General features: G+C 36.7%; 1 protein-coding gene across 1 annotated transcript in view; it reads right to left on the bottom strand.

The window, feature by feature from the left end:
- RIT2 (Ras like without CAAX 2) overlaps positions 1-19,910 on the bottom strand; it is a 410,741-nt gene that overhangs the window by 296,410 nt on the left and 94,421 nt on the right. Inside the window, exon 2 of the mRNA XM_037806053.1 lies at positions 19,783-19,839. Within this exon, the coding sequence (XP_037661981.1) occupies positions 19,783-19,839 (57 nt within the window). The remainder of the gene's footprint in view (positions 1-19,782; positions 19,840-19,910) is intronic.

The raw sequence follows: 19,910 nt of genomic DNA, 5'->3' as shown, positions 1-19,910 counted from the left end.
ATTAAGTTGGACATCGTTTTATATTATTTTAAATACACATTATCTTAGTTTGACAGGCTGCTATGATAAATACTACACATGGGTTGGTTTAAACAATGGAAATTTATTAGCTCAAGGTCTTGATGCTAGGAGAAGTCCACTGAGGCATCAGCAAGGTGATGCTTTCTCCCCGAAGTCTGTGCTGGCTGCCAGTGATCCTTGGGATTCTGTGACTTGTACCTCTCTCTGCCTTGTCCTATGGTGATGTTCCTTCCTTCCCATAAGGGTTCCATTGACTTCTGCCTTCTGGCTCCTCTCCTTGGCTTTCTTTAAGTATGTCTGAATTTCTTCTGCTCATAAAGGACTGCAGTAATGAAAACTAACACCCACCCTTGTTTAGTTGGACCATACCTTAACTAAAATAACATCTTCAGGAAATCCTATTTACAATGGGTTCATGTCCACAGGAATGGGGATTAAGATTATGTCTAAATTAGGGATTCATAATTCAGACTACCACATAGATCAATAAAAAAATTTTTTTAAAAGCTAAAGTTAGTTATTCCATTTATCCAGATAACTATTTTCACTATGAAATAAATCTTATTAAACCCTTGAGTGTTTAACATTTCCTCAGGCTCTGAGAAACAAAGTTTGAATAGATTTGTAGAAATCTTTCTGTACTAGGAAAAAAGATTCTTTTAAAAAACATAGTAATAGCACTTTGATGAATAAGACAAATCAGGTCTGTATGAACAAATAGCATCAATTTAATTTCATTACAATAAGTACACAAAACAAAGAATTCAGAAAATGTTTTCTAGCTCTATAAAATTGAAGAATCCATAGTCTTTGTGGAGATTCATTTCCTAATTGACTAAAAAATATAGGGACTAAGCCTGTTCTGTTGGATTAGATAAAATATTACACTGAAAACATGAAAAAGCAACAAAAAAGCATTACAGTAACAATAGGATATGTGGCAAACACCCACTACTCTAAAGGATCTTCAAATAGTGAAAATTTTAAATAACTAATATTTATTCCAAAATGTGAATTAGATACCAATAAATCAATAGGAATGTCTGTAAAGAATCGCAAGCTTATCTAAACACAATCTAAGATATTCCGATTCTCCATATCTATGCTGGGAAAGATTTTGATTGAACATATACAAAAACCAGTTATAAACATTTAGAAAAATTAAAAATGTAATTCATTTTATTGTTTTTTAAAAAGAAAAGAAATGTTCAAAAACATCAGCCATCCTTTTCATTAAATTGATCTAATTGACTGAACGGATGTATCATTTATGACACAATTGCCCAAGTAGAATTTGCACTTAGACAAAAGTTTATCTTGTGCTCTCTCATGTCATCATGCAGACATCTTTGCAGAATAAAACAGACTTCCTTAAAGAAATAAAATTCTCCCACTTTCAATACAAATGGAGTAGAAAAAGAGAAGTGTCAGGAAATGGGAAGTTAGTCATTGGTGGAGTTCAGCAAAATTAGGCAGCTGGAATATTTTCACAGTATATCTGCACCCCACCCCCACCCCAATCCTCATCTCTTCTTGGAAAAGACAGTATTTCCTTGGTCTTTGTTCCAAAGAAAATTTCGGAAATGTTTTCTTGCACCACTGGATGTCATTTTAACCAGACTAAATCTTATGGAAATTCATGTTTAATTCTAAAACATGTTCCACCCACCATCCTATTCTAATTAAAGCATGACATTGACACATCCTGGAACCCCACCTTATGAAGCGTTGCACGTGCATACAATCTCACATGCTGCTATTTCTCCAAATCGGGAAGCCATTTCACCTCTAATTTGCATGATGCATTCATTTTCAGATTAGTCATGTGGTTAATGAGCATCTTGGAGAGTGTCCAGTTTTATACACTTTGTCATGCTCTCCTTATTCCCACCACCAGACTTGATTAAGTCTCCCAGCTGTTGCCAAGTAGTTGTACACAGTATAAATTATGCTTGTCCATTTGTTCCAGAAAACAATTACATCGACTGCAATTTGGAACTTGTTTTTCATTGGTGAGGACAATTAATTGCCAAATTTATATCAGCAAATATTTCCCTTTACTCACAGACCAAACCTTTCAACTATTCAGTATTCAGTATTCATCACACTCCAAACTTGTACTCCACAACCTTCATCCCTAGTCCCTGAAGAAAACACTGCAGGTCTGTAGGGAAATTCTCATAATGAGCTATTGCTGTCAAACTTGGATTAGGCTGCAGTCCTCAAACAGAAGGGCATTTATATAAAAATGGTTGGATAATGTGGGAATTAAAGAGGTATACTATTGTTTTTTTACCATTATATTTTATTCCTTTTTCTCCCTGTCACTATAACTGAACTTTGCAAATTTTTATTCCTTGAACATCCTGTCATAACATGAAAATTAAGTTCTGATTTTCTTCTGCCTTTCACACCATCTCAATTTAATTGACAAATTTTCTAACTCACACATAAACCCGAAAGAAAACTGTCGCATGTCCTCCACAACAATTTTGTTCAGGTTTCAGTCATTAATAATTATTATAAATTCTTGAAAATAGAACAAAATAGTTTCTTTTTAAAATAGTTACTTTTTGAATGAAAGCTCCAGGCTATATTTCTCCTTCACAAAGGAAAAATAGCCATTGGCATCCTGGTTCTGTACTATTTGTGGGTAAGCTACCAGTTTACTTGAAGAGTTGTATAATTTCTTTATTTGAAAATGTATCTACATACACACATACCAGAGCTCTGGGCAATGATTAATTTTATGGGAATGAAATTGGAGGAAAAAAAAAACTTAGGTAATTATGGTTGGAAAATTTCCATATACTCAACATTACATAATTTGGTGAGAAATGTGGGAGAATAATTTGCTTTCCTAACAAGTTGCTGTCTCAACACACAATTCTGGGTACTGGGGACACAGCAATGAAGGAGACAGTCAAAGTCCCGGTTTCTGTGATAGACAATGAAACAAATGTCTAGGAAATGTAGCAGATATTGATAAGTGCTATGCAGAACATTTTAAAAAGATTGTATGATACAGTGATATATCCTAAGGAGGAGACATTTAAGATGATATCTGAATAACAAAAATGATTCAGCCGTGGGAAGTAGGTAGAAGAGTTGTCCAGGCAGCTGGAGCCCCAGCATCAAGGATCAGGCATGGTGTGTTTAGGAAACAGCATAAAGATGAGGCTGGCTAGAGAACAGCCAAGGGGAAGAGTGGAACGAGATTAGATTAGAGAGGCACATAGGATCCACATCATGCAGCTAGAGGTGCTAGACTGGGGTGCTACTCTAAGTGCAGTGCAAAGCAAGGGGCAAGCAAGGGGCAGATGAGTCCCTCCAGCTGCTGACCAGAGGGGGAAAAGAGAAGAAGCAGGGCTAGAGAAGGACACTTGCAGTCTCCGGCATGTACTGCATAATCCCCCTCACCTCGTATTTGCTTGAAAACATCTCAAATTTATACCATGGATTTTGATAGAGAGGCACAATGATAAATTAAAACCAGGCAAATACGAGTTTTCATCCTGGAAATGAAATAATAGCCCTAGGCCTAAACGAAGAAATCTACATTAAATTCCACCATAAATTTGGTTCTTTTTGTCTGCTCACTTTCCATTTGCTCACTTCCTTCTCCTCTCTCATAAACATCTTTTCCCCCTCTATGAATCCTATAGTTTCTTGAAGGTCAGCTCCAGTATTGGGCCTTCCTAGTGCTTTTTGAGACTGTTGTAACCTGAAGGATCATTTTTACTTTCTGAAATTCCAGAATATTTAGTCTAAATGCCATTTCCTTGCAAGATTTGATAAAGTAACAATACACCTCTTAAATATACTTTTGTGTTTTAATAGGAAGCATCAATATTTTGCTATTAAATTAAAGGATGGTATAAATCACAGACACTAAGATACTTAAGGCCAGAAGAGTCTTCTGGTGTCTCTGAAATTACTCCAGTGGGCGGCCATCTATTCTTCCTTCGCCTGTATATGACCCAACCAATAACCCTAGGACTGCCCTGAAAGGAACTCAGCTATGTGCAGCATCAATTGTGAAAGGGGTTATACTAAAGTTTAAGGTTCTTCAATGCTCATCCCATTTCTTTTTTATATGGTATATAAATTACTGTGGATTGAGTACTATTGTGCAAAGATCAAGACTATTGATATAAATTTACTGGATTGCAAAGCAATAGAAAAATACCCTATTGCCTTCACATAGTGATTTTCATTTTTTTCTGGCTTCTATAATTCAAAACTACAGTGTTTTTCAAATAAGAAAAGTCATTTCTATATGTGTTCTTCAGGGCTGCATTCTAAACTTGAATTCATATATAATAGACCAGCATCTTATTTAAAATACAGTAGAGATTATTCTGAAGATTTGTGTATTATACTTCTGAGAGTCTAAGAGAAAATAATAAATATTAATATTTCAATCAAATTTATGGAAATACAAATGGTAGCATGTATATTCCTGAATTTTGAGTGTTAAGATACACTCACTTTGTTGATTTTATTTTCTATATTCTATGCTTCAAGGATTATATAGAGTAATTATGTGTATTACGTGTTTGTTTCAATAAAATTAAAGTAAGCATATATTTACAAATTATGATTATAGAAAGTTAATTTTTAAATAATGACTTTTTATAGTTATATAAAGTCTGTAACATATTATATGAATAGTCCTTAAGACAACCTTGCCTGTTGCTAAGATAGATATTAGCCATCACATGAAGTGGCTATACATTAATTATAATATTACTGATTTGATAAATATTTCAGAAGTCCCTCTATTAGGTAAACTCCAAAGTAAGTTACTAGTAAGTCACATAAAAAAGAATAAAAAAAGCTTTAGCCCGTATCAGTTTGTATCCCAAATGTTCTTCTCCGCATGGATCAGCTAACTCATCTCTTTTATCCAGAAGTTAAATCCTCTCTGTGAGAATGAACACTCTCCCTCTCTCTCTCCATCTCTCTCTCTCTCCCTCTCTCTCTCTCCCTCCCTCCCCCTCCCTCCCTCTCTTTCCCTCCCCCGTGTGTGTGTGTGCAATGCACAGTACAATCATGTTTTGAAAAATTGCAACATCACTGAAATAAGTAACAATTCAACATGATTAATTTGAAGAAGACACTCTTATTTGAATACCTTATACTCTGTACACAAACTGTTATGATCAAGCACAGTGGTTTATTTGTTTATAAGACAAATTATAGTATGAGACCTAGCTAGCTAGCAAGCTAGATAGGTATATAGAGTGTATGATACATATAAATATGTATCAATCATTTTAACTTTTCCTAGTGGTATTTAGTGATATTGTGGTATCTGGGAACCAGAACTGAGAATTATTGCTCTTACAGTTTCTGATTTCCAGCGGGGAGAATATGGAACTTTCATTATCCTGTGATACAATTTATTGCTCGCAGTATTTGTAGATGAGCTCAGAAAAGGAAAGTACAACTCTGTCAAAAACTATGCCATCATGTGTGACGAAGGCAACAGGGTTATTTTTGTTAGACAGCCAAAAGTCTTGAAACATCCCCGTATCATAACTGTTTTGTTCTGCATTATGTAGACCCAAGCCATTAGGCTTTTTTGATTTATTGTCTCTCCCTTTGGAAGCTATTAGTTTTGGTACTACCAGAGTGACCATCTGAATGATCTATTATGCCACTGAAATTTTTGGTCACTAATGCTATGGACTTAGAAACTAGATAAATAAGTGTAGTAGAACTGTACATTTAAAAATAAAAAGGCTAAACAGACTTTAACGGGATCCTGAGATCTTTTTCTATGACTACCTTTCATATACTGGGACTTCATTTGATTTCTTCAAGACTCTCCAGCTCCAGCCTAGGTGTGCAAAGTATTACCACAATTGAGTCATTAAGTTTTTCTTAAGGAGTAAAACAGTAGTGTTGAAATATATTCACCAAATGCTGACTGTTGTTTCTTAAAGGCTATGTTACTGAGGCAGCCGTTGGAATTAGAGAGGAAAAGATGAGCATGAAACCAACAATCACATTCATGACGACATGGTTACACATGGTCCAGGGAAAGGGAAATGTCAGGGAACTTAATCCTGAAGAGGTAATAGTTGAGCTGAGCTCTGAAGCATGGATAGAAGTTAACTAAATAAAGCAGAGAGAACTGGGTAGAAGTAGGGTTGGAACAAGGAATAAGAAAATACTTCAGACCCAAGGATCACTTTGTGAAGGAATGCTGTGGAGAGAGGGGAGGCACTGAATTTTAGAGGAATACTGAAAGAACGACAGTATTACTTAAGTATAGCAAGAGGAGAGAGAATGATACCCGATGAGGCTTGAAAGGTTGGCAAAAAGCAGATCTAGCATTCTAGCAGTACATATCATATGACTGTTTTTCCCTAAATGCCAAGGAAAGCAAGATTTTTAAGCAGGAATAGTGGTGTCTATGTGTATATGTGCATGCGTGTATTGTTGCTGTGTGAATTTATGTGATGATATCATCATATTTCCGTTCTCAAAAGATCACTCTATAGACTTTCATTTCAAGATGGAAGTCTTTCCTCCTGCCTCAAAGCTTAGAAATGACTAAAATAAAGAGGGCTTTAAAAATACTTAATAAAAAATAATCAATCCCCTACCCTTCAGGAATGAGACTCTCAGTGGATTAGAAACTTTGAGGAATACCTGAAAGAAAAGAGGAGAGAATAAAGATGGGAATAAGAGCAAAGAAAAAAAATGGTGAAATAGAAAACAAGATAGCAGGAAGGAGCCTATATATACCAGAAATCAGAATAAATGAGATTGGGTCAGATTCACCTATTATAAACAAAAATTATCTGATTAAATGAAAAAAAAACTAATAAAAACTGTATCTATAGATAGCAATAAATCTTTCAATAATCTGAAGTTTGATATTATAGAGAAGAAAAAATTTACAATATTTATAGCTATGTGCAATAACATATGCAATAATACAGATGAACTGCATAAATGCTTAGAAACCAATTACCTAGTGTTAAAAAACAGTTAAAATTGTCTATCATCAAAAATTTGCAATAATTTAATTGATGATCATTAGGAAATGACCAAAAACTAGGATATGTATGATATACCCTGAAATGCTATTCATCAGCTAAAAAGATTGAGATATTTCTTCACGTAATGATTTCACAACTTTTATATATGTATTACACAGTTTTTTGGGTACTGACATGGCAAGTTCTCCAAATCATATCTTTTTAAATAAAAAATGAAAGTTGCAGAATGCTGCATGTGACCCATTACCATTTATATATCTAAAAAGACATACAGGGCAGCATAGAGAGGAGTGGAAGCTAAGTAGTCCCCCTGGAACAACTACAAAAAAACCAGAAACAACTAGTAAATAACACAGAATAACTGCAGGGGGACAAACGAGACCATCCACTCATCATACACCAACCTGAATTGGGAGGAATGCCTGAGAACACAGAATAAAATCTGTAAGTAAAACCTGCAGATCCAAGTCGTGAGACCCCCTCCCCCATAGCCCGAGCTGCAAAGCCTCGTGGTGCCAGAGAGAAGCTCTCTCCCAGCAAGCGAATATAGCTCAGCTGAGCTCCAACTGGGGTTTTAAGTAGCAAGTGTGAACTGCTCACTACAGGTACGCATCCCCAAAAAACAGACAGAGGCTTTGGGTGACAACTGACCTTGGAGAGCCAGAGGGTCACCTTGGACTGGGTCTGAAGGGGACTATCTGTTTCTTTTTCAGCTCAGTGGAGAAAGCCCCGGTCATAGTCAGTTTCCAGGGCTGTGACTTGGGAAAGGGTGGAGACAGCACAAGCAGAGAGCGAGACCATTGAAATGCTCATTGAAATGGTGGGGCCCTTTCCATTCAGAACCAGACCCCAGAGCCTGGGGGAACATGGCCATACCTCCTCACACCAGTCAAGAATTATAGGCTAACAGGCATCACCTGCTGGGCAGAAAAGCACAGTGACCTGAGGCATCAAAGGGTGGAGCAATTTTCTAAGACACACCTGCAGGGAAACCAGATACTGAATATTTCTTCCCTCTGGGACCTGAGCCTGTTCTGGTCTGGGAAAACCTGATTTGGATAACCAAGGAAACCATGCCTAGACAACAGAAAATTACAACCTACACTAAGAAAAACAAAGTTATGGTACAGTCATAGGAACAAACGTACACTTCAACTGAGATACAGGAATTTAAACAACTAATGCTAAATCAAAACAAAAAGTTTAGAGAAGATATTGCAAAAGAGATAGAGGCTGTAAAGGAAACACTGGGCATATATACGGTAGAAATCAAAAGTTCAAAAAAAACATCTAGTAGAATCTATGGAAATGAAAGGCACAACACAAGAGATGAAAGACACAATGGAAACATACAACAGCAGATCTCAGGAGGCAGAAGAAAACACTCAGGAACTGGAGAACAAAACACCTGAAAGCCTACACGCAAAGGAGCAGATGGAGAAAAGAATGAAAAAATATGAGCAACATCTCCAAGAACTCAAGGATGAAACAAAGTACAATAATGAATGTATCATTGGTGTCCCAGAAGGAGAAGAGAAGGGAAAGGGGGCAGAAGCAATAATAGAGGAAATAATTAATGAAAATTTCCCATCTCTTATGAAAGACATAAAATTACAGATCCAAGAAGCGCAGCGTACTCCAAACAGAAGAGATTATCAAATGTCAAAGACAAAGAGAGAATCCTGAAAGCAGCAAGAGAAAAGCGATCCATTACATACAAAGGAAGCTTAATAAGACTATGTGCGGATCTCTCAGCAGAAACCATGGAGGCAAGAAGGAAGTGGTGTGATATATTTAAAATACTGAAAGAGAAAAACCGCCAGCCAAGAATCCTATATCCAGCAAAGCTGTCTTTCAAATATGAGGGAGAGCTCAAAATATTTTCTGACAAACAGACAACGAGAGACTCTGTGAACAACACACCTGCCCTACAGGAAATACTAAAGGGAGCACTACAGGGTGATAGAAGACAGGAGTGTGTGGTTTGGAATACAATTTTGGGAGATGGTAGCACAACAATGTAAGTACACTGAACAAACATAACTATGAATACGGTTGAGAGAGGAAGGTGGGGAGCTTGTGAGACACCACAAGAAAGGAGGAAAGCTAAAGACTGGGACTGTGTAACTTGGTGAAATCTAGAGTATTCAACAATTGTGATAAAATGTACAAATATGTTCTTTTATGAGGGAGAACAAGCAAATGTCAACCTTGCAAGGTGTTAGAAATGGGGGGCATTGGGGGAGGGATGCAATCAGCATAAACTAGAGACTGTAACTAATAAAATCATTGTATTATGCTTCCTTTAATGTAACAAAGGTGATATACCAAGGTGAATGCAGATAAGAGGGGGGGATAGGGGAGGCATGTTAGACACTTGACATTGGTGGTATTGTCTGATTCTTTATTCTACTTTGATTTAAGGTTATTTTTCCTTTTGCTGCTTCCTAGCTGTCATTTTTTTTTCCTCTTTCTTTTGCCTCTCTACCTTCTTTGACTCTCCCTCCTGCCTTGTGGAAGAAATGTAGATGCCCTTGTATAGATAGTGGTGAAGGTGGTGAACACATAAATGTATGACCATGCAGAGAACCATCAATTATTTACTTGGGATGGAATGTATGGTGAGTGAACAAAACCATATTAAAAAAAAAAAAAATGGGTTGATGACAAAACCTTGAGGGCAATATATTGAGTGAAATAAGCCAGACACATAAGGACAATTATGGCAGGGTCTCACTGATAGGAATTAATTATAATATGTAAACTCATAGACATGAAATATAAGGTACCAAGATATAGGATGAGGCTTAAGAATGGGGAGTGGTTGCTTAGTATGAGCAGAATGTTCAATTAGGATGAACTTAAATGTTTGGAAATGAACAGGGGTGTTGGTAGCAAGATGTGAGAATAACTAACAGCGCCGAATGGTGTGTGAATGAGGTGGAAAGGGGAAGCTCAGAGTCATATATGTTACCAGAAGGAAATTGGAGGTCAAAAGATGGGAATGTATAAAACTGAATCCTATGGTGGGCAATGTCCATGATCAACTGTACAAATACTAGAAATCACTTCCATGAACCAGAACAAATGTATGACAATACAATTAGAAGTTAATAATAGAGGGGCATATAGGGAAGAGCTATATACCTATTACAAACTAAATACTACAGTTAGTAGTATTTCAACATTTTTTCATAAACAGCAACAAATGTACTATATCAATACTACGAGTCAACAATTGAGGGGGGTTGGTTAGGGATGGGGAGGATTAGAGTTTCCTTTTCTTTTTTCTTTTTTCATCTTTCACTTTATTTCTTGTCTGGAGTAATGAAAGGTTTCTAAAAATTGAACAAAAATTAAGTGTGATGGATGCACAGCTGTATGAGGGTACCCAGGGGCAAGTGATTGTACACTTTGGATCTTTGGATAATTGTATGGTATCTGAACAATCTCAATAAAAATGAAGAAAAAAAAAAAAGACATACAGTGGTCCCATCCTGATCAAGATGGCAGATGAGAAACTTCAGGCTCTATCCCCCCCACAGAAGCTTTGGAAAACTACCAAGAACTGGCAGAAACATCTTTCTAGGAGCTCCAGAAAACAGTTAAAGCATTGCAGAAACAGCGTGAATAATGAATCAAGAAAAAGGCTATTGAAGAAAGCAGTACAATCTCCTGGTGTCTTGGCTGGCCCCTCCCCCAAACCCTCACTGGCTAAACGAAGAGCTGGCCCACATTCTCAATTAAAGTCCCTGCTCCCAATTCTAGAGGGTATGTCAAGATGAAGAGAATGAAAATTAACTATTGCATTAGTAGTGAAGAGGTCTTGATAAAAATAGTTTAAGTGGGATGGTGGGGATAGAACCCTGCCTGGAGTTGATTTAAGAAGATAGGAGAAGGGGAACTAGAGACTGGTAGTACAAACAATGCTCTGAGTTGTTTTACAGCAAAGAGAGCAGAGAAATGGGACAGGAGCTGGTAGAGGAACAGAGGTCAAGCAGGGATTAAATTTTTTTTTTTTTTTTTTATTTTAGAATGCAAGAAATAACATGTTTTTATGATGGTGGACATGATCCATAAGAGGGAGAAGATTTATTGACACAAGATCTTTGAGCAGGAAAGAGGGGCAAGAGTCTACTGAATGCAAAGGGTGGTCTAAGCTTATATAGGACATGGATAGTTCATTTAAGTAATAGATGGGAAGACCAAGTATGGGTGCAGAGTGGGGAGTAGCTTTGGAAGTATCTTCTGGGTGGGACCCTGGCAATTTATCTTCCGATTGCTTCACTATTCTCAGTAAAGTAGAAAGCAAGGTCACTAGTGAGAGGGTGAAAATGACAGGAAAAATAGCTGGTTTTAGGGAAGGGAGTGAGTGTGTAGACTAGGGACTGTGTACTGCTGGGCATCGTGAAGAGCCCATTTGAGATCAGTGATAATACATTTAAAGTGAGGCAATACAGCATGGTTGTGATCAGCTGTCCCTAAGGAGGCGAAGAACAGTCAGAGGTTTGGGTTTTTATCTCATATGGTTTCATCCTATAGATGACTATATCAAATCAGAAAGGTGCAAGATGTCTGAAGTCATGTGATCATGAAATATAACTTAGTAAGAGGGAAAATGAAGTCACTTAAATCATCCATGTATTTTTTTATTCCACAAATGTTTTTCACCACCCCTTATAGACCAAAAACCATGCTTGGTCCTGTGTAAAGTACAGTGAATAAGGAAGATGTGGTTCCTCCCTTCATGGAACCTGCATAACAACTGGGGAGACGACAAAAAATAACAAAATGTTTAATGCAAAATTCAATAAATATTATTAAGGAAACAAGTCAAGTGTTTATATAGGGAATAAAATGTGTATGTTGCACATACACATGAGTGTGTGTGAGGGTATGTGTTCATGTGTTAAGCAGCTAATTTAGGTAAGCTAATTGAAGGTGGTTGAAGAAGAAAGGTCAAAAAAGAAGGTGCTATACTAGCTGATACCTAAAGGAATGAAAGTAACTAGTCATGTAGAGAGCAGATGGAAAGTATTCACAGTAGAAGAAAGCACATTGGCAAAAGCACAAAGGCAGGGAAGGGCTCACCTGGCATATTTAAGGAACTGAAGGGAAACCCATGCCACTGAAGCACAATGAGCAAGGAGGCTGGCACAGGATGAACATGGAAAGAGAATCAGGGGCAAGTGTGAAGGCAGAATTCATATTTCCAATCTACTGATTCCTCATTAATTTCATTTCTAGTCAACCATGTTCAACTCTCCAGAGTCACTAATAATTTTAATTCTACAACTTCAGTTTACAAGCCTTGATTTCCTTCACATATTATAACTGTAGCACTTACTCTACCTTGGGGTGATGTCATGCCAGACCTCATGGCTGTCCCTTCAGTGCTGATCTGTAGACCACATCTCTATGGTTTGCTCTACAGAATAAATGGATGCATTAATCTACACTAATATATAAATGACTCCTGAAGGCTCTGGGTTTTACCTCTCCTCTGAACATTCACATTTTAAAAGCGATTTTCTGGAGACACAAAGGAGTGACTCTATAAGTGTAAAATTTAGACACTCAGTAGGCTATTTTAGTGTGCTTCAAACACACTGTTTCTCTAAACTCCATACCTTAGGGACTGTGCATTCCACCAGAAAGATGGGAAAATGTATAGTTAATGTGATACATCAGTCCCACACTGCTCTAATCATGTTGATATTTTTTCATGCCCATGCATAGGAGTACACTGTCAGTCACTGGGCATGATGCTATCTGCAAATGAGCTGCCACCTTGTCCATGCACTTTGCCACTTAAATAAAGCCCTTGTTTTTTCAAGCTTTCCAAATCATTCAGGAAGATTTAACTGTATATATGGCATTTTATTCCTTTCCAGTAGAGCTTGTTACAGTCCTTACCAATTGCTCAGGAAGAATATAAATCTTTCAGATGAATACATTATACAGTATTCATGGCTTGTAAGTGAAATTGGAGGGCTAAAACACTAAAAGAGAAAAGCATTCACAGTTGAGTCAATTACAAGAGTATGTACAATAGTGTTCCTCGAAAATAGGTTATATAAATAGAGCTGGAAATTTGTTGGTCTCATGAATTTCTGGGCATTGTAGGAACTGAATATATATATGGGCAGGTGAAGTAATAAAGTGATAACTGATTCCTGGGTTGTTAAAGTTATTTTCCTTCTACAGGAAAAACAACCAAAGAAATAACTGGATAGGTCCTTGAAGTCAGTTTACTCTAATCAAATTGTTTGCTTACTTACATAAGACCTCATGTCATCTTAATGCAATGAGGAAAAAAAAAGACAAAGAGATAAAGAGATATTAACTCTTAGAGATAATGAAATAAAATTAGACAGGAAAGTACCATAAAGAAGAATCCCTGCCTATTTTTTTGTAACCACTGATTCCAGTGCCTTGTACAATGCCTGGCACATAGTAGATATCCAACAATATTAAATGATTTAATATTGAATAGAGAGGAAGAAGCAGAAAAGGAATAAGAGTAAGCAGAAGAAATAATAGTTGACATCAGCATAGTGCTTTTAGTTTTTTCAAAGACTATTTTTTTTCCTGGTAACCATTTCCGGTCAAGAAATAACAATTAACATGCATAGAAATTTCGACTAAAGGCCATTGGCATACGTTTGATTAGTTCTTAGTGTTATTATTCACCAGTGTTCTAAATTTAGCTGTAGCAAATTCTAAAAAGAAAAAAAAAGGAATCATACTTTCCAATATATTTGTTCATACATTTTTTTTCACTCAACAAATATTTATTGAGTGTCTACTATATAGAAGACATTCTGTTATGCTCTGGAATGCACTGTCGAATAATACACTGGGAAATTCTACCTTCATGACACTTTAATTAAACTGATAATTACCCAAATAAATATTTAATTACATAGAGATAAATTATATGAAGGAGTAATTTAAGGTTCTGAAAGAATGCTTGAAAAAGGACTTTTCTTATTTGGGTTGTACAAGAGGCCTCTTTCGAGTAGGCAATATTTAAGGTGAAATTTTACAGAAGAATGAGTGTTAATCAGGCAAAGATGGAGGGTAGAAAGTGAAGAGTATTCTGGGCAGAAGGATGTGTTTTAAAGCCATATGGGAGGAAGGGACATGACTAGTTTGTGGACCCAAAAGAAAGTGGATGTGGCTGAATCCCAAAAAGGGAGAAGCAGCAAGAGTGGAAGCTGGAGAGGTCAACAGGGGCAAGACCATGGGAGTCTTCACTTTATGCTTAGAATTTTGTTCTTCATCCTAAAACAGGTGACAACCCTGGGAAGCTTTTTAGCAGAGAGTAAAGTAATCTAAATTTGTATTTTAAAGACATCTGTGGGTTCTAGATAAAAACTAATTAGAAGGTCTAGCCCAGATTGGAGAAGGGGATGGCTTAGACCAAGATGGCAGCAGGGGTGAGGGAGAGACAAGGACAGGTTTCAATACATGTTTAGAAAATAGAAATAGCACAGTTTGGTGAATGATTTCATATTAGAGAACTTGAAGTAGGTATCAAGGATTATTCTTGGGTTTCTGATATGATATTCTGGTAAATGAAGATGCATTAACATGATGAGGCAAAGGTTTACTGGGGGGGGGGTCAATTAGTTAAAGGTTGGTCATGTTTACTTTTGTCTACCCTGGAGTGATCAGTAATATTCATCTTTAGCTCAGAGGAGAGGACAAGACTGCAGATGTCTAAACTCTTAACGAGGTCTATGAGACCTTTCAAGATCAGGTCACTGACAATCTTTTCAGCTCTCTCTTGCCACCCTGTACATTATGCCATTTACTTTAACCTTAGGAATTCTGGTTCCCCCAAAAATGTCCCATCTCTGTCACATGCTCTGTTGCCTTCCCCGAGTGACTGTGCTTTTTGTTTTTCTGGGAATAAACATTCTTCTGTCTTCTTCACTTGTCTAATTCCTACACACCTGTGCTGGTTTGAACGTATTGTGTCCCCCAAATGCCATTATCTTTGTGGTTTTGTGGGGCAGAAGTTTTGGTGCTGGTTAGATTTGCTTGGAATGTGCCCCACCCAGCTGTGGGTGATAATTCTGATGAGATGTTCCCATGGAGGCGTGGCCCCGCCCATTCAGGGTGGGCCTTGATTGGTGGAGCCATATAAATGAGCTGACTCAAAGAGAGGGAATGGAGTGCAGCTGTGAGTGATGTTTTGAAAAGGAGCAAGCTTGCTGGAGAGGAACATCCTGGGAGAAAGCCATTTTGAGGCCAGAGCTTTGGAGCAAACGCCAGCTGCCTTCCTAGCTAGCAGAGGTTTTCTGGATGCCATTGGCCATCCTCCGGTGAAGGTACCCGAATGCTGATGTGTTACCTTGGATGCTTTGTGGCCTTAAGACTGTAACTGTGTAGTGAAATATACCACCGTTTTATAAAAGCCTATCCATCTCTGGTGTTTTGCATTCTGCAGCATTAGCAAACTAGAACAACACCCTTCAAAACTCAGTGGAAAGAGCATCTTCTCTAAAAGCATTTCCTGCCCCTTCAGTTCAAGGGAGAATGTATCTACGCTGTCCTTCTTTACCCTGTGCCTTTCTATTTTATGAACTCATGATGCAATCTTGTTTGCTTATTTATCTTCTCCAACAGACAAGAAGTGCTTTGATGGCATAGACTATATTTTTATCTCTATATATCCTACATCTATATTGGAACCTGGTATGTTAATAGGTGCTATGCATAAATATGACCAAGCCTTACAGGCATTAAGGGAAAAGATGCTAAAATAACAGTCAATGATGACTATAGGCAATAATCAACAATCACATACATGACCTCATCAAAGTATGATACTTTGTAATTCAGAGGGATTATGAATCCTTCAGGGTTCAGAATTTTCTAGCCAGTACCAAATATCTTATTCAGAGCAAGCTACTTGAGATTCTTTATCTTGCTTCCATTTGTATTCATTTTCCAAGCCAAGTGACCTGCTTTTCTATGCTTGCATGTCTGCTTTTCCATGATTACTAATAAAAATGAACAGAATAAATCCTCAACATATTAGGATATCAATAATCAATATTGGTAATCTTTCATTATATACTTTAACTAAAATATACAGATCACTGTATTAGTTAGGGTTCTCTAGGGAAACAGAATCAATGAGAGATGTCTATGAACATAAGAATTATAAAAGTGACTCACGCAACTACGGGTATGCATGAGTCCAAATTCCGTAGGGCAGTCAGCAAACTGGCAACCCCAATAAAGATGCCTGACGAACTCAGGATACAAACTGGCAACTTCGACAAACTCCTCAGGAAATGAACTGGGATCTTTGATGAACGTGTTTGATGAACTCCTCAGGAAACGAACTGGCAACTTTGACGAACTCCTTAGGAAATGCTTCGCTGGGCAGCCGAAGAAGTGAAGGTCCTCTATCTGTCTCACTTAAAAGTCTTCAACTGATTGATTGGATGAAATCCAGCCAACTGCAGTCTCTCATTGTGGAAGACATGCCCTTCACTGAGTCATCAGTCACAGCTGCAGCCAACTGACTGATGATTTAATAAACCAATAAACCAGCCTATTGGCTTATTAACCAGCCACAAACGTCCTCACAGCAATGGTTAGGCCAGTGCTTGCTTGACCAGACAGCTGGGTACTATCACCTGACCAAATTGACACATGAACCTAACCATCACAGCCACAAATGAGAATCTGATGTCTATATTATTTGTTTTAAGGAAAGGGCTATTATCTTGTACTGCAGAAAAATATTCAACAACTTGATTTCTAATACATTTCAATTCATATTGACATTAGGATCATGTACAGTAATTTCAAGCAGTGTACAATGAGACTAAAGGTGCAGAGCAAAAACAAACTTTCCAGGGGAACTTTCACAAAAAGTCTTCAAGAAGTCCAGAGTTCTCCGAAAAATATCCTCATAGGAGCACTTCTGAATTCTATAATGCATCGTAAGAGTTTCATGGCTTTGCAAAATAAAGTGGGAAGCTGCAATCCCAAATTAGTGAATACATCTTAGGAGAGGGCCATTGAACTGCCTCTTGACCTTTCAAAACCCCTTAGCACCTTGCTGTTTTCTTACAGCAATAACTGACCTCACATATATTAGAAACATCTGTGTTTTTGTCTTAATTTCTCTTGTTGATTTGAAAATTCCTTGAGGACTGGAACTGTGTTTTCCAATATTTTATATTCGGAGAACAAACAGATTGTTTTGCAGAGAGTAGGGCCTTATTTTTCTTTTTATTTATTTATTTATTTTTGGCCAATTGAACTGCACACAAGCATCATCTCTAATGATTTGTTGTTAAGTAAATACGGTATGTGTGTTTACTGAAATGAAGACTTGGACATCAGTCCTTTGGTCAAGATGCTACTTATGATTATTTCCATAATTATTTTACCATGGAAAAATCAAACTGTACTTAGCAAAATGTCTAAAGCTTATAGACACTACATTTAAAAATATATTAAAACTTGAATTTATCCATATTTGGCACTTTTGTAAGGAACCAAATTCAATCTTTGTGTGAGGTCTTCTTGCATGGAGGAATAGAATCAATACATTTCAATACCCCTTCATAGGTGTCATCTATGGATTTGCAGAAGCTAGAACCATTTTGGTTACTGATTTTGAAACTGTCTCCAAGTAAATAACAACAGTTACTCCTTTGGGAGAAACATTGGTATGAGATAATATCCCTAATTCTTGTCAGTTATAAAGGGAACCTAGGATTTCAGAACTGATATAGACTTGAAAGAATATGATTCTAAGCTAAATATAAGTGAGAAAATAACACCATACAAAGCCTTTAAAATTTTCAGGGAAAACCTATTAAAAACCTTAGTCAGTAGGATGACAAACAGCTTGGATACATATTGAAAAATACTTTTATTTTCAATATTCATTTCAATTTATTTGAAAAATATTCCCATCTAAGCTGTGTAATATGTATCCTTAGGTTAGGTGGTGGTAGTCTCTAATTTGTATGATTTCAAATTATACTAATAAGAATTTCCTCTTGAGGGGTTATTAAGTCAACCAGACTGAATTATAGTTATGTAGCCTTAGCAGAAGAAAAGTAAATTATTTGGGTCTTTCACCTTTCTCAAACAGGATACCAATGGAAAATTGTTAACCAATATTCCCATTAGAGAAGTCAAGAAATGAAATGATAGAAAATCTAACTGAAAGTAATAAAGTGGTCTCTGTCTCCATTTTCAAACTTCTTTCTTTAAAGCTATATTATTTATTGCCAGATAAAGGTATGATTTCAGCTGTCAGTTAGTACCAAATGTCCAGTTAAGTTAATAGCAAATGACATATGTACCTCAAGATATCTAAAAGAGACATCATCACATACTTTTCATTTTTTCCTCTTGAAGAAGGCATTTAGGATTTATTCACATCTACTACACTACTGAAACCATTAGACATCAGAGGCTAGTGCGCAACAAGCAGATTTTTGAACACTATATATAAAGCTTAAGCAATGATGGACCATAATGAACACCAGAGTGAATTTGTGACTCTAGATATAACATACTAGATGGTATATTATACTGTTGAACTTGACCAAGATTAAAGATTGAGAGCTTTTGCCCAGAGATTTTTCCCTTTTCTGTGACTCATAGCTGTTGATGCAAAGTAGCTGACATTCCAGAATCAAGATATTTAGAAAGTGGGTTTAGAGATTAAACAAGCCGTCTAGTTAATTACTTCTGAAACTTTACAAAGTGATTATTTTCTTTTCAGAACCCAAACCCAACTCCTTGTGGAAGTCCTTCTTGATTAGCAATGTACTAATAGCTTGCACTTAAATCTTACTAATTCACTTCAATTGATGAGAAGGTTTTGCTGAATTATTGAACATTTTTTTAAAAAAAAACTGTATTTGATTCATTTCAGCAATAGTTTTCAAGAAAGTATCCCGGAGGATTTTCAGGAAGGAATACAGGATAATTATGTACAGGATAAAATGCTATATATTAAGGCCTTGAATTCAAACAGCTTGATAAGCAGAGTAGACACTAGAAGATCTTACCCATTGGCAGCGGGGACAGGAAATATTCAGGCTGAGGGAATAAACAGGGTAAGTAATGGGTTACAGGCCAAGGAGCTCACAATCCAGACAAGCGGTCAGCCATTAGAGGTTCAGAAGCTGCTTGCTTCCCTCTCCTACCAAATAACACTTGGTTGTGTCTCCACTGCTGATGTGTTACGGCAGACTCTGCTTCGTAATTGTCAACCTATTCTATTAAGCAATCTTTGAATAAGTAAAGTGATTTCAAGATATACTTTATACATAGTTTGAGGAAGGAAATTTAAACTATGTTAAGTCTTTTCCAAATGTAACATTAATAAGGTTAAGTAAGTCTATAATAGAAGATTCAGAGATTGATAAAAATGAGTAAATGTCCAAATAAGCATATAATCACATCGGTAATATTTTCCAGAGAACAGTTTTTAAAATGCAGGTAGAAATCCATTAGTGGATACTGAGATTAACTTAATAGATACCAACCATCATTTCCCAGAAATAAATAGAATGGAATAGAAAAATCCAGAGTGCACAGCAAGAAGTAAGGGCAAATATTGTTTCTTGAAACTTTTATTTTGGTAGCTTATATATTATATATTTATACATATGTGATTGGGTCATATTTGTAAGCTAACTATTTAGAGCTTCTTTATTTGGACTAAAGGGAAAAAGAGGCTTTTACTCACCTATAGTGGGGTCATGATAATCAGGGAACTGATGACTAATAAACTGCATTGTCATTGCTGAAAGAGAAAAAAATGAAAATAAACTCAATTTAATAAAAATTCACCAGTAAAGGTCACCATCTTTAATA

This window comes from Choloepus didactylus, chromosome 16, assembly GCF_015220235.1.
Source record: "Choloepus didactylus isolate mChoDid1 chromosome 16, mChoDid1.pri, whole genome shotgun sequence".
Lineage (NCBI taxonomy): Eukaryota > Metazoa > Chordata > Mammalia > Pilosa > Megalonychidae > Choloepus > Choloepus didactylus.
Note: the sequence above shows the minus strand (reverse complement) of the source record. Positions and strands in the feature narration are given on the sequence as shown.